Here is a 13,902-nt window from a genome sequence, read left to right as displayed (position 1 = left end):
CCCACAGCAGTGAAAGCACCAACTCTTAACCACTGGACTGCCAGGGAACTGCCTTCGGCCTACTTTTGTTATCATTCATCCCAACAAACACAGCAGGTTACCAGATGGCCAGAGAGGGTGTAGGTTTTTCATGCTGTTTTGTTAGTGGGAGTGGAAAGAGCTGGATCGCTGGCTCCACCTCAACAGGTATAATTCCATGTTTGTCATAAATATTAGGGATTCTACAAAAGACTATGAAAACAGGGCTCTGTGGTTACAAAGTTTGAATTCCAAGGTCTTTTCTGTGACTTAAATACACACCCAATCGAGGATATGGACTACAAACTAAGGCTGATCACCCCTGAACCAGGTTCTAGGCAATGCTCCAGCTCTGGACAGTTTAAGAGCTGAAAATAATTAAGACTCCCCTGGCCTCAGGAACTGGGAAAACAGCTGAGTCTTGAAGAAGCTAAATTGGGAAAGGGCAGAGGTAATGCACTGAGAACTCCCATCCAAGTTCTGACACTGGAAATAGCAAATCTAAGTTTAAAACGGGCAGCTTTCCATACGAGGGCCACTGTTGGCTCCAGATGATATATGCACCAATAGGAAATCACTTTCTGGATTAAACCCTCAGCCTGGGTGAGTGGCTTACCCGCCTAAGTTACAGGTGTTTAAGCAATCTTGTTTTCCAGACTAAAGCAGATGTCACAAAGTATCCTACTCATTTTGCAGTGTTAAGTCCAAAGTATACTAGCACTACTGATTTTATGTTTTTCCAGGAGAAACTCATTTTCCTAAGGCATGACATGCTTTCACTATACTATTGTATTTTGCAGCCCTTTGGGCTAATGGGACCCACTAGGCAGAATAACCCCATAATGTGATTTGCAGTAAAAGAAGTACAGAATAGAATTGGAGGCAGGAATGACTGATGGGGCAGTCAAAGGAAAAACTATGCAGTGGAAGCCTGCGCTGGGGAATAAAAGCTTCCAACTTCACAAGCATCTAGTCCCATCTCAGTGACTGCAGAAGCTTAGCAGTTTAGAGTAAGCTCTGACACTTACTGGGGTAAATTACTTAACATCAAAACCATTTCTAAAGGTGCTAGGAACAGTACTGGTTTATCACAGCTCTCAATCACCAGCGGCTGCTATCATTTTCCACAATGTGAAGGTGGGGCCATAGTAGGTCTAAACAGCTGCCAAAGTTCATTTTGAAAGGACTCCAAGGATCAAGTATTTCAAATATAAGCTGGACTTGAAAGTGAGAGCTACCTCTGGTGAAATCCCCCTTAAGTCCTTCATTCCTTATGAGACTTAATCATACACCGTAACGAAAGTCTTTATTCAGTTCCCTCTTCTATTTACCAGAATTCCACTTTAATTTGGACCTAGTTTCCAGTCTGGATTGTTCCAAAGCCTTCTAGGTTTTGGCATCCCCAACTGCTGGACTCTCAATCCAACAAAACAAACAGAACAAGCAAAATACCCTCAGAAAAACAACTCATGTGCTTAAAATTTTCTCCAGGTCCCCCATGCCTAATGGGTAAGGTCTGAATTTCTTATCTTGGCCTTACAAAGCCATCTGAAACCTGAATTAAACTGATTTTCCCAGCCTCTTCACTTCCAACTCTCCAATCCAACAAACACTCTTGTCCCAACACGTGTGTGTGTGTGGGTCTTTCAAAGTCTTCACATCTTCATCATGCACTTCCATGTTCAACCTTCAAGGCTTAGGTAAAATGTTACTTCTTTAGTGAAGCCCACCCAATTCCCCCAATGGTTTCTTCCTTCAGGTTCCATTGTATTTATCACTTAATCTTTAACAGAGCACTCAACAGAGCATTTTATTTCTTTACGTCTGCCTTTCCCAGACATACTCTTTCTTGTTTCAAACATTTTTCTATCTGCTCGATTGCTATTGCTTATAGAGTAGCTGTGGTAATATTCATTTGAAATGCACTTTGTACAACTGTGAAGTGTAACACACCACTACTAAACTGATCTGAAGGAGAAGTGGGACGGCTGAAGCAGAAGAATGATGTTGCTACTTTCCTTTTACTGGTTCAAAGTCTGAACAGGTTGAAAACCTGTTGTAGCCATTTTATGAAAGATAACCAGCTTGCATAATGGCTTAAAAAAATGAGTAGCTCTCGAGCAGCCCACCCAAGTAAGTACCACACATAAGGAGAATCCACAAGATGTGTTACAGTTAAAAGAGTATCTATAAAAAGTTTTACTTTTTTCTGTAATTTTTAATATAAGACATCTAAAGTCTTAGATAAACGGTGAGTTGATACTATCAGGAACAAAATATGGCACAGATTCCAAAAACAAATCTTTTTTTTTTTTTGCATTTAGGCTTTGCAGTCACTATGCAATGATTATCAATTCGCCAAGGACCGTAACACTCAGATACTGGAGAAAAAGAGATATGAGAAACATCTTTTATTTTTTCTAAAGAGGTGAAAATAAGTAAGATTTCTTATATCTCTCACTCATAAGATTTTTAAACTCTTAAAAATGCAATTTCTTTTCAAAGCACATGCCATCTTAAAAAAAATCTTAGCAATGTACATTTGCACTCAAAGAAAAACATGCAGCGCATTGTCCTCTGACAAAATTCTGCATAAAAACCCCACACAACTTTCTGCAAATATGTCCCCTCTTTATCTTTTAGGGACTCCAAACCACAAACATTCAGTGCAATATTTATTGTTTCTTATTTCCGTAGGAAACACAGGACCAATGATGTCTTCTGACTACAACTGTTTCCGGATGGCTGAGCAACAGTCTCCCTCTGCTTTATTTTAAAGTACTCTCTTTAGCTTGCTGATGTAAGGTACAACTAGAATTCAGCAAAACTTGAGGATCCAAGTGGAAGATGGAGGAGAAATACTTAAGGTGTACCCTGTGCCATAAACTTAGGAAAAAAATTTACACAATAACAAAACAAAACCAAAAATCCTCAGATTTTATCAATGCACCCTTTTAAAAAGTTTTTTTTTTTTTTAGATTCCTGAAAGCAGCTTAATGTGAATCAAAAGCAGTTCCTGAGTAACTGCTGTAAACAGTGTCTTTTTAAAATATATATATATATATATATATTTGCAACTTAGCTCATTTTGGTTCTGCCTTAATTTACCTCCCTAGCTTTTAGTTTAATCCTAGTTCCCTTCTTTTCAGTTCTCAATGTGCAAGTACAATAGCATCAGCTCCGAGTCGGCATGGTACAGATGTTTCTTGTCACTTCTGTGTGATCACCTGCATGTCTGACAGGCCAGGTTTCCAGAGTCACTGCAGGTTACAGTTCTCTCAGTCTCACAGAACCTGTGAGAGCCACGGACACTTCACGTTTTCTTCATCAGACGCCGTGACTGCCACGTGTGGAGCTTGTTGTAAGCTGTCTGGAGCATCTCCTCTATGTGACTTACCAACTGAAAAACATAGCAAGACACTTACGCAACAATGGTAAAGGCTGGGGAAGTTACTGCTTCTGATCCAGATCTGGCACATACTTCAGTGCTGTTCCCAAGCTCTTTTTTGTTTCTCCAATGAGGTAACATGCAAGCCCTCTGTGAAAGTGTTATCAGACACATTTTGTATAGAAAGGTAAGAGGGATGGTGGGGTATAGTAGAGGCTGGAAATTCACCTGCTTTGCCTGCACTGTATGTCTGCCCTGTCAGTAACCAGCCATAGGACAACATGAAATCCTGGGTTCTAGGCTTTAGTTTCTTTTGTCAAATGAGAAAGGTGAACTAAACTGGTGATTTCTAGATATAAACATTAGCCTCTTGACTAAGATCAAGAGGGTAGCATCAACACTAACTTAGAGAAAATTTGAAAAATGCCCCACTCCCCTGAAGATTCTGAGGCAACAGGTCTGGGATGAGACCCAGGAATCTTTTGATTTTTCAAAAGCTCCTCCACTTAATTCTGCTGCACAGGCAACCTTGTGAAGCACTTTTCTATGTTCTCTAGAGTCTTTTCCAGGTCTAACACTTCAGGATTTCAATGTAACTCAGCAGATTACAGAAAAATCTAAATGGTCTCAAAGCTTCACACAAGTATTATGTCATGCCTTAGGTCAGGACTACGTATCTTGAGCAGAAAAAAATTTTACCCTCGTCACAGACATAACTAGAAGTCAACAGGACCACACTGAACTAAGCTGATAAAGACTCCTAAGGCAGAGTGTCTTTGGATTATCTGTTTCCTCGGAAGTGGACAGTGTAAGTGACATGGTTGGAAGTAAAAGTTTTATGAAAAGTCTGCAGGTCAATTTTGGCAGTATGGGGACAGAGACCAGGAAGTCCTAAATCCTTGTAGCATGCCAATAACTTAGACTCAATCTGAGGTAGTTAAAAACAAAATAAACTCTTATTTACCACACCTGTTATCACTGTGTGTGTGTGTGTGTGTGTGTGTGTGTGTGTGTGTGTGTGCACGCACGTGCACAAGGGGGAGTGTTATGTTACTTACTTCTGTCTGGGAACTACACTGCTCCATAGGCTGCAGTGGCTCCACAGAACCAGTTAGAAGAGATGAACGCCACAGCCTCCTGTAAGGCTGCACATGGCCTCAGAATCCTTTTGACTATAGTGCTCCAGGCAGTGACAGTCAATTGAGAAGGCACATAAACTGAAATCTACTTGTCACCCTTGCTCTGCTGTGGGAAGACACTTCAAGCTTCTTTTCTGATTATAAATAACATTGTTATATTTTAAGAAAAACCACTTAGAATGTTTAGGGAATAAAAACTTACTAAAAATATTACTGATGAAGATTTTTCAACTTTCAACTGTAAAACTTGTTTTGATTATCCTACTCACTGAAACACTGAACTCTTAAGTTTGTACATACTACTTTTTTCCCTGTCACCTCTGAGAAGACTTGCATTAACACATAGAGAAACAATCTTGTGTGGTTGCTCTAGCCTTCCATTAAAAACAACGCTAAAAATCCTGGGCATAAGGTGACACTTCTCACTGCCTTACCCACTGCCATGCCCTGCTGTCAACCACGGAAGCTGAAGGCCGATCATAATCCAGGAACTGTTCAGCTTACTTTCATAGAATGGCAATTCTACCTTCCTCTGCATTGCTACATTTGTACTTGCTACTCAGGTTTTCAAAATAAATACCTTTAGGAACATACATATAGGTTGTAAATCTATAAAGAAAAGCATGTAGGTGATTATTACAAATCCTGGTTAGTCATGGCCTTGAGAGAGTGGGACAGGGCCACTCAGGGTACTGGTTCTATTTTTACCATGATTGGTGGGTACACAAATACTTACTTGTTTTACTATTTAAAAGAGCAAATATATTTTATACACTTCTGAATGTATGATACATTTTACAATTAAAAAACTATTCTTGGGACTTCCCTCGTGGTCCAGTGGTAAAGAGTCCGCCTTACAATGCAGGGGACACAGGTTTGATCGATGGTCAGGGAACTAAGATCCCACATGCCACCGGGGAACTAAGCCCGTGTGCCGCAACTACAGAGCCCACGCACCACAACTAGAGAGAATCCCGTGCACCGCAAGGAAGAGCCCGTGGCGCCCCAACAAAAGATCCTGCATGGGGCTTCCCTGGTGGCGCAGTGATTGAGAGTCCGCCTGCCGATGTAGGGGACACGGGTTCATGCCCTGGTCCAGGAAGATCCCACATAACGCGGAGCGGCGGGCCCGTGAGCCACGGCCGCTAAGCCTGTGCGTCCGGAGCCTGTGCTCCACAACGGGAGATGCCACAACAGTGAGAGGCCCGCATACCCCCCCAAAAAAAAAAAAGATCCCGCATGCCTCAACGAAGATCCCGCGTGCTGCAACTAAGACCTGATGCTGCCAAAAATAAAATAAATAAATGCTCTTAAAAAAAAAAAAAAAAAAAGGCAGCCTTAAAAAAACCAAAAAACCCCCCAGTATTCCCAGCAACAGAAAAAAAACAACATATATACTCATTTACAGGAAAACAAAGTAAATTTCATCATTTTACTACACAGAGAAAAATATTAGGCCAAAATTAAATTGTTGCCTTACATTTGTGCTTAAATACTGTCTCCGAATTTTTTCTTGGAATGGGCAGAGTTTTGTAACTTGGAATCGTTCCAAATTACTTTTCATTTTCACTACCTAAAAAAAGATGAGAGAAATAACGAATTACAGACTCTCAAAGAACCTACAGGGATCAAGAGAAAAACACACATAAGGTTTCTTTTTCTTTCTTCTTTTTTTGAAGATTAACTGGCTCCACCAGGCAGAGAAGCAATATCGAATATATTCAGATTCTTTTGGTTTATAATTCATATCCTTCCTGATGTTTTTTGTGCATGTGTATAAATGCATATGTAGAAAATATACAGTATACACTGTTTTAAAATTCCACTTGGTTTAACGGCAACATCTTTAAGTCATTAAATACTAAGTCGTCATTTAAAATGGATGTATCTTTAACCAATCCCCTTCTGGTAGATATTTAGACCATTTCTACACAGACAGTGGTAGAGAAACATCTCTATGGCTCAATCTTTGCATACATTCATTGTTAATTATTTCCTTAGATTAAGTTTCTAAATGTTGAACTTCTGGGTCAAAGCGTGTTTTAAAAAGGTAGTACTTGTAGTGGAGGAAAGGACTCTCTTCTTAGCAACTTGGCCATCACTGATCATTCTAAGTTTTTTATCCTTTCACAAATTATAGATGAAAAATGCGCTTTTTATGTAGCTTTAAAGATAATTTATTTGAATACTGAGTATGAAAATTTCCTCTTAGGTTTATTGGGCCACTTGCATTCTTTAGTGAATCGCCTGTTAAAAATGTTTTGCCTATTATTTTAAATGGGGTATTTATCTTTCTCTTAAAGATTGTTTATAAGAGCAGACTATATAGTAAAGCTATTAATACTTTTTTAAAAATTGAATTATAGTTGATTTACAATGTTGTGTTAGTTTCTGGTGCATAGCAAAGTGATTCAGTTAACTTTTAAGATGCACGATTATAAGTTATGGAACTGGTCTGGATCTCAAGTTTCTTTGTATACAAAATGGGTGTCAATACCTACTCCATCAGGATGCCTGTGAGGCTTAAATGAAACAATATATGCAAAGTAGTGTTTGGCACATGGTAAACATTCAATACAATTTTCCAACTTCAAGATAACACTTCACTAAGTTACACTACTACAACAGCTGGCTGTGTTTGGAATGGGTTCTGACCTTTTCTTCTAGGAATGGCGTATTAACGGGAAAGCAGGACCAGAAGTGCCGTAGAAGTTCCCCAACAGCCACATACAGGTGTTTCAATTCAGACTGAATATCATTTGGCACCATCTCTGCAAAAGAAAAAGTGGTCCATAGGATAAAAGCTATTTTCCCCTGTGCGTGGTCTCTGAAAGAATGACAACTCAGAGAATAAATCTGAAATGTGCACTCTGCCAATACTAAACCAGGATGTGCTATTCTGAGACAAGTTACTGGTTTTGTGGCCGACAGACCACAGAATTTAAATTTCCTTGGGGTTTTGGAGGAATTTTCAGGTTTTGCTTTAAGAGGTAGGAGAGGAAAAAAAATGTGTGACGAGCAATGTCACACATTACTAGTGTGACACAGCAACGTGCCACTGTTTGTAATATTAAAACAATACTGAAACATCAACTCTTGTCTAAATATGCTTTAGGATCTGGATGCATAAAAACAAAACAAAAATCCCAGAAATGTCCCAAAGAGAAACCAATAAAACTTAGCACTCTTCTCAAATTGCTCTTCTGAGGTTTAGGTAAACGGACAGCAACATGAGGTCCAGCACATACGGTTTATGGCTTGCTGTGTCCCTCCCTGCATCAGTGCTCCTCCAGGTGACAGTGCTGTGATGGTACTACTGGCAGCACTGCTTGAGAGAACCTGAAAGAAATTAAGACAAAAAAGTGGTTTCTCTCTTTTTTGGCCATCTTTTTTACTTAACATTTCAGTTCTATAGCAAAATGTCCAATAAGTCTTCATTCCTGTATAAATACATAAGTTATAGCAACCAGAGTGAACCACTTTCCATGAGGCTAGAAACACAATATGTGTAGAAACAGAATACCTACCAATCTTCCAGGAATACCAGGCAAGTCCATAGGTACTTCAAAATACACACGCTTTTGTCTAGTCAAGCCCCCCTGCCTTTTTTAATGTATAGTTGATTTACAATTTTGTGCTAGTTTCAGGTGTACAGCAAAGTGATTCAGTTACACATGTATATGTATATATCTACATATTTTTTCATTCTTTTCTATTATAGTTTATCACGAGATACTGAATATAGCTCCCTGTGCAGTAAATTCTTATTGTTTATCTATTTTCTATATGGTAGTGTGCATCTGTTAATCCCATACTCCCAATTTATCCCTGCCCACCACCCCTCCTTCTCCTTTGGTAACCATAAGTTTGTTTTCTATGTCTGTTTCTGTTTTGTAAATAAGTTCACTAGTACTTTTTTTTTAAAGATTGGGAGTGAGTTATCTATCTATCTATCTATTTATTTATGGCTGTGTTGGGTCTTCGTTGCTGCATGTGGGCTTTCTCTAGTTGCCGTGAGTGGGGGCTACTCTTCATTGCTGTGCATGTGCTTCCCATTGCAGTGGTTTCTCTTGTTGTGGAGCATGGGCTCTAGGTGCATGGGCTTCAGTAGTTGTGGCACACAGGCTTATCAGTTGTGGCGCATGGGCTTAGTTGCTCCACGGCATGTAGGATCTTCCTGGACCAGGGCTCGAACACGTGTCCCCTGCATTGGCAGGTGGATTCTTAACCACTGTGCCACCAGGGAAGTCCCTGTACTATTTTTTAGATTCTATATAGAAGTGATATCATGTAATATATGTCTTTCTCTGTCTTAGCCAAGCCCTTACTTAACTACCAACTTAACTTATGAACTCTTAGCACTGAAGGTAAGAGTGCTAAGGTAAAACTGAGTTTAAGGAAAGAAAAAAAAGACAATAAAACAAATGTTAAATCCTTACTGGCAGCTGACATAAGAAAATCCAGCAAAGCAGAAATGTATCATTTGTCACTTTTCAAGAAGTGAATACACCTAGCCAAAAGGGGAAAAAACCCCACATTCCCCACTGTATCCATATCAACATTTAGGGACATAACCAATCTATCTCTTCATTGAGTGCCTAACAAGTACCAAGGGCTAGCCATGGAGAGGAACAAATCATTTGCTGAATAGCTCAAGCGCAGGTTTAGTGTGTCTCAGTGAAGTTTTTACAAGTAGAAACCTGTGTATGGGCTGGATGAAAAAAATATTTAACTTGGTGTGAAGAGCACATTACAGGACAACTATGAGTCAAGGGGACATGAATGCTCACTTTATTCCTATTTCCTTTTGTTAGAAATGCATTGTAACCAGAAGCTTCAGCGACCGCTGAGCTTGCCGACTAGTCACTGGCTACACTCAGGTATACACATCCGAGGGCAGATGACCTCTTCATGTGTCTCAGATAATGAAATCACTTTTTTAGGGGTGTGCGGAAGAATCTAAATATTTAAGACTGACCACAGCTTAAAAAAGTTAGGTGGACCTACTTTGGCCCAAGGGCCAGATCTTGCACAAGTATAGTATCTAGAGAGTGATGTCCAGAAATTTGGGGAAATCTGGGATTTTTCCAATAAAACTGTGTATATGGAAGAAAAAATCAGCAATCACAAAACTCATTATCTTACTTTTCATCATCATCTTACCTTCAGGTATGCCAAATACCTCTTTTCTCTACCTCTTTTTCAATTTATTAAGCAGAAATATGTCTTTAAACCCCATTAAAGTATTAGTTTTACAGTTCAAAGTGAATGTGCTCATAAACTGAGAAAACAGAATGGGAATTCTGTTTTTCAAACAGTACAAGTCACCTACCTGAGTTAATTTGGGTGTATAAGCTTCCATTTCTTGTCTAATACTTTGAAAAGAATTAATAATGTCCTGACTTGTTGCATACTGTAGCGACTGGATTGGAGTTGGACCATGATAGTACCTGAAGATTAGCAAAGAAGAAATTACTAATCACACAGAATAAAGGTGCTCAACATTTGTCTTTCAAATATTTTAGCAGTCTCAAGACAACATTCTCCCCAAAGTAAAGAGTTAAAGATATTTCAATAATATAATTTAATTCCTGTAAGGGCAATAGGAAGAAAACAGCACAGATAGCCAAAATTTATTTTCTTGGCTTCCATCATTTAGGATCCTTTCCTGAGATGCACAAAGTAAATTTTTAAGGAAATAAGATACTGTATTTTATGGTAACAAACTAATTAAAGCTTGAGTTCTATACTTGCAGAATATATTCTGCAATGACTTGTAATATAAAACTATTCTGTCTCAAGTTAATTTAATATTAGTCACCAAACTTACCTGTCTGACTTCTTGAGGTTTAGTGCAATTGTTTTTATGGAATTATTTTTTCCCAAGTCTTCATATTCAATGGACTCTTGTAACTTCGCCTATAATTATCAACACAACACTTTTTATTGTAAAGTTCTCTTACAAAAGTAATGAACATGACTGAAAAAGCAAAACTGTACAGAGGATAAAATATGAAGTCTTCCCAAAATGAATCTCACTTCCTAGACATGACTGCTCTACAAATGGCTGAACCCATTTTTTTTCACCATCCCCTTACACAGAGTACTTGTTTTCCTACACTCTGACCAAACTAAGCATTACTGAACCTTTAATATTTGAAAATCTGGTAGATGAAAATGTGTATTTTACTATTTTTCTCCCCAAATAAATATTAAAAAATAATTTTTTTACGTGTTGCAAATACTTTTCTTCCAATTTGGTGTTTTTCAATTTTAATTATTCCCTTTATGCTTATTCTTTCTGTGGGTTAATTTTTTGCTTAAATCTTTGATCCACTTAGAATTATTTTGAAGTAAGTAGTAAGGTAGGGAATCTGAGGGTTTTTTAAAATATTAAATTATTAATCAGTCCCCCTAACACCATTTGTAGAATAATGTCTTTCCCCACTGATTCTGAAATGTCATGTTTATCATATATGTATTTAATTCCTCCATGTAATAAATATTTGGGTTTACTTCTGGATTCTTTATTTTGGTTTTACTACTGTGTTTTCTCCTGGACTAGTAACAAAATGCTATATTTCTACAGCCTTATAATAAAAACACATTAATTATAAGACACATGGTGACAATCTACGTAAACATTTGGGAAAACAATTTTACAATATTTCATCCCTACAGAGCTATGGAATTCATCTGGTTAGCTCTCATCTGTAGCTTCCCAGACTAGGATCAAAACGTTTAAGATATTAAATATACCTCAAAAAAGATCAATCTGAAAACAGTATTTTAAACTGCCCCTATTTTAAGAGTCTAAATAGTCCTCTTGTAGTATAGGAACAAATCTGACCTCAGCATGCTATTCAGAGTAACACATCCATCAGTCCCACCTTACCTAGACTCAGCCTAAGCTTTTATTACTTTCTCAGCTCTACACCCTTGAGCCAACTTCAAAGCATACTGATGTCTTCATTACCTTTCCCATATGTCAAGCTCATTTCTACCCCTGCTGTTACCTTACCCAAGTCATGTCCCAACCTAACCTCTTATATAAATCCAAATCCTAAGCCTCTGCCAAGGCCTAGTTATTCACCTAACTTTCATACTTAACTGAAAGCTCCATGAATATAATACTTCTGGATCTCTCATTCTATAAATCCCTTGCAGAACACACAGCAGACAACTATTGACTTGAAAAAATATCTACAGAGTCAGTTTATCACTGAATATTGTGAAAATTCACACAATGATTTTTGACAATTCTTTCACTACCAAGAATCACAGGTACTTAGTGCAATATTGCAAAGAAAAGCATCACTTCCTAGATTTCTTCTTTAGCATCTCTAACTTACATTTTAGATTCACTTTGCTTAGTTCAGAAAAGAAATATCTTACTGACTTTGATAATTTTAAAGGTGTATATCCCTGTAGAAACATATTAAGTAACTGAAATATATAAAAGACTCGCCTATAATCCCCCTTTAAAAATCATAAACTTAATTATATCATATTAGTCTGTTCTGTGAACTTCATCTACTTGCTCACTCTTTGGCTCCTATTGTAAATCACACAATTACTATACTTTAAATTGTTTTATAATTATTCTTTTGATTTTGTTTTACCTGTAGACACTAAATTCTTTGAGGACACGAACCCAATCTTATTCTTTCTTGTTTCCCACCACCTAATATGGCATGTAAGGCAACTCAAAAATGGTTTCTTGAATTTAATTTTAATGAACTGAACTATCGTATGGTATATGTGAACTCTTTTTAATTCAACAATCCTTTTAAAAAGCCATTAATTGCTGCATGCATCAATCTCCATTGTATGGATGTATCAGGGATATTAGGATGGTTGCTATTTTCTCAATTATAATACTGCCATGAGTATCTGTATCTGAATCTTTGCACACAACTTTATTTTTTTTAAAAATAAATGTCCAAAGTGGAATACTATCCAGAAGTGGAATTAAGGGTATAAACCTTCAAAAATTTAATACATATTGCCTGACTGCCCTCTAAGGAAGCTTTATCATAACTTATTTTTATAACGAGGGAGGGAGGAACTTAAAAAAACTGAGGGATAGCGAAGCTTGGCAAAGTTGCAGAGAGAGAAGAAACATACAAGTAGGTAACTGTTCATATTCCCCCACAACCTCTTTTCTGTATTTAATGAAAGACATTTCCAGTTCTGAAATGCCAGGTTTAACATGAGGGCCAATCTTATCTTTTAAAATCACATACACTAACCTTTAGTTTTTTCTTTCTGTCATATTGTCTTTGTTGATACTCTTTCCCAGAAAATAAAACTGTATGTTAATATGTGTATGTGTCTACAGGTGAAGGAAAAAAATAAAAATAAATAAAAAAATAAAACAAAACAATAAAAACAGTTAACAGACTTGAGTCCATGGAAAGCAGGCTGGCAGGCCAAAACTGAGGAAGTACTCTTTAAAATGTTCTACAATTTAAGCCAAATGCTTAACATCTTGGCCAGAAGGAACTGAGTCATCTGAACTGATCAAGGGTCAACATAAGGTACTCGCAGTTACATAAGGTATCTGGAGAAATGTGAGCCATAAATGTCCCAGACTTTTTACCCATACCCTTTTTACTGCTGGCTGAAAGCAATCTGCATCTCCAGAATTTCCATCAATGCTGCTGGGCTCGCCATTTTGCTCATTTTGTGCTTCTCTGAAAACAAAGGAAAAAAAATTAATGTTGAAAACCACAGGCAGAACAAAAACAAAACTCCATCTGGCTATCATGGAAAACCCAGTTATTGTATCTTAGCATGTGTACTTAACTGTTTCCTGAGACCTGCTGCCAGGACCATGGCACTGTGATGGTTAAATCTCTTGATGATGGCAGCATTACTATTCTCTCTTATGGACTTAGAATTAGAAGTAGATGGCACAGAGGAAATGCCATAGCCCTGTGAGAAACAATTTAGTAGATTAAAAATTAAAATAAACTTCTGGTTTTCTTATCTATTATGAGAGACATGTTGAGCCGTAAAAACTTTCTGGATGACAGGACTTTATTAATTCTGAGCATTATCAAATACTTACAGGTAAACACTTAAAAATAAGTGACATTATACACACAAAAAATGAACAAATACTACTAACTGCTTTTAGTATTGCAAAAATACCTTAACTGTTAAGTGCTGCATTTTTTTCCTAAAGAGCAATTTTGGATCTAGATTAAAATACCAGTTAGTGGGACGTTGGGCTGTAAGTCAGTACACTTAGTTAAAACTCATAGGGGCTACGAAAGAAGAAGCCGTCACTCCCACCGGAGTGGGGTACAGGGAGGGTAGGGTAGGTTCAAAAAAGCTTCACGGAGCACCATA

General features: G+C 37.8%; 1 protein-coding gene across 1 annotated transcript in view; it reads right to left on the bottom strand.

The window, feature by feature from the left end:
• Nucleotides 1-2,416: 2,416 nt before the first annotated feature.
• Nucleotides 2,417-13,902, bottom strand: part of GTF2H1 (general transcription factor IIH subunit 1) — a 31,770-nt gene continuing 20,284 nt past the window's right edge. Inside the window, exons 8-15 of the mRNA XM_032639028.1 lie at nucleotides 13,355-13,482; nucleotides 13,154-13,241; nucleotides 10,376-10,464; nucleotides 9,878-9,995; nucleotides 7,794-7,884; nucleotides 7,201-7,316; nucleotides 6,026-6,118; nucleotides 2,417-3,418 (exon numbers count right to left, since the gene is read on the bottom strand). Of these exons, the coding sequence (XP_032494919.1) occupies nucleotides 3,332-3,418; nucleotides 6,026-6,118; nucleotides 7,201-7,316; nucleotides 7,794-7,884; nucleotides 9,878-9,995; nucleotides 10,376-10,464; nucleotides 13,154-13,241; nucleotides 13,355-13,482 (810 nt within the window). The 3' untranslated portion in view covers nucleotides 2,417-3,331. The remainder of the gene's footprint in view (nucleotides 3,419-6,025; nucleotides 6,119-7,200; nucleotides 7,317-7,793; nucleotides 7,885-9,877; nucleotides 9,996-10,375; nucleotides 10,465-13,153; nucleotides 13,242-13,354; nucleotides 13,483-13,902) is intronic.

This window comes from Phocoena sinus, chromosome 8 (genome assembly GCF_008692025.1).
Source record: "Phocoena sinus isolate mPhoSin1 chromosome 8, mPhoSin1.pri, whole genome shotgun sequence".
Taxonomy (NCBI): domain Eukaryota; kingdom Metazoa; phylum Chordata; class Mammalia; order Artiodactyla; family Phocoenidae; genus Phocoena; species Phocoena sinus.
This window is presented reverse-complemented; position numbering and strand designations above follow the sequence as displayed.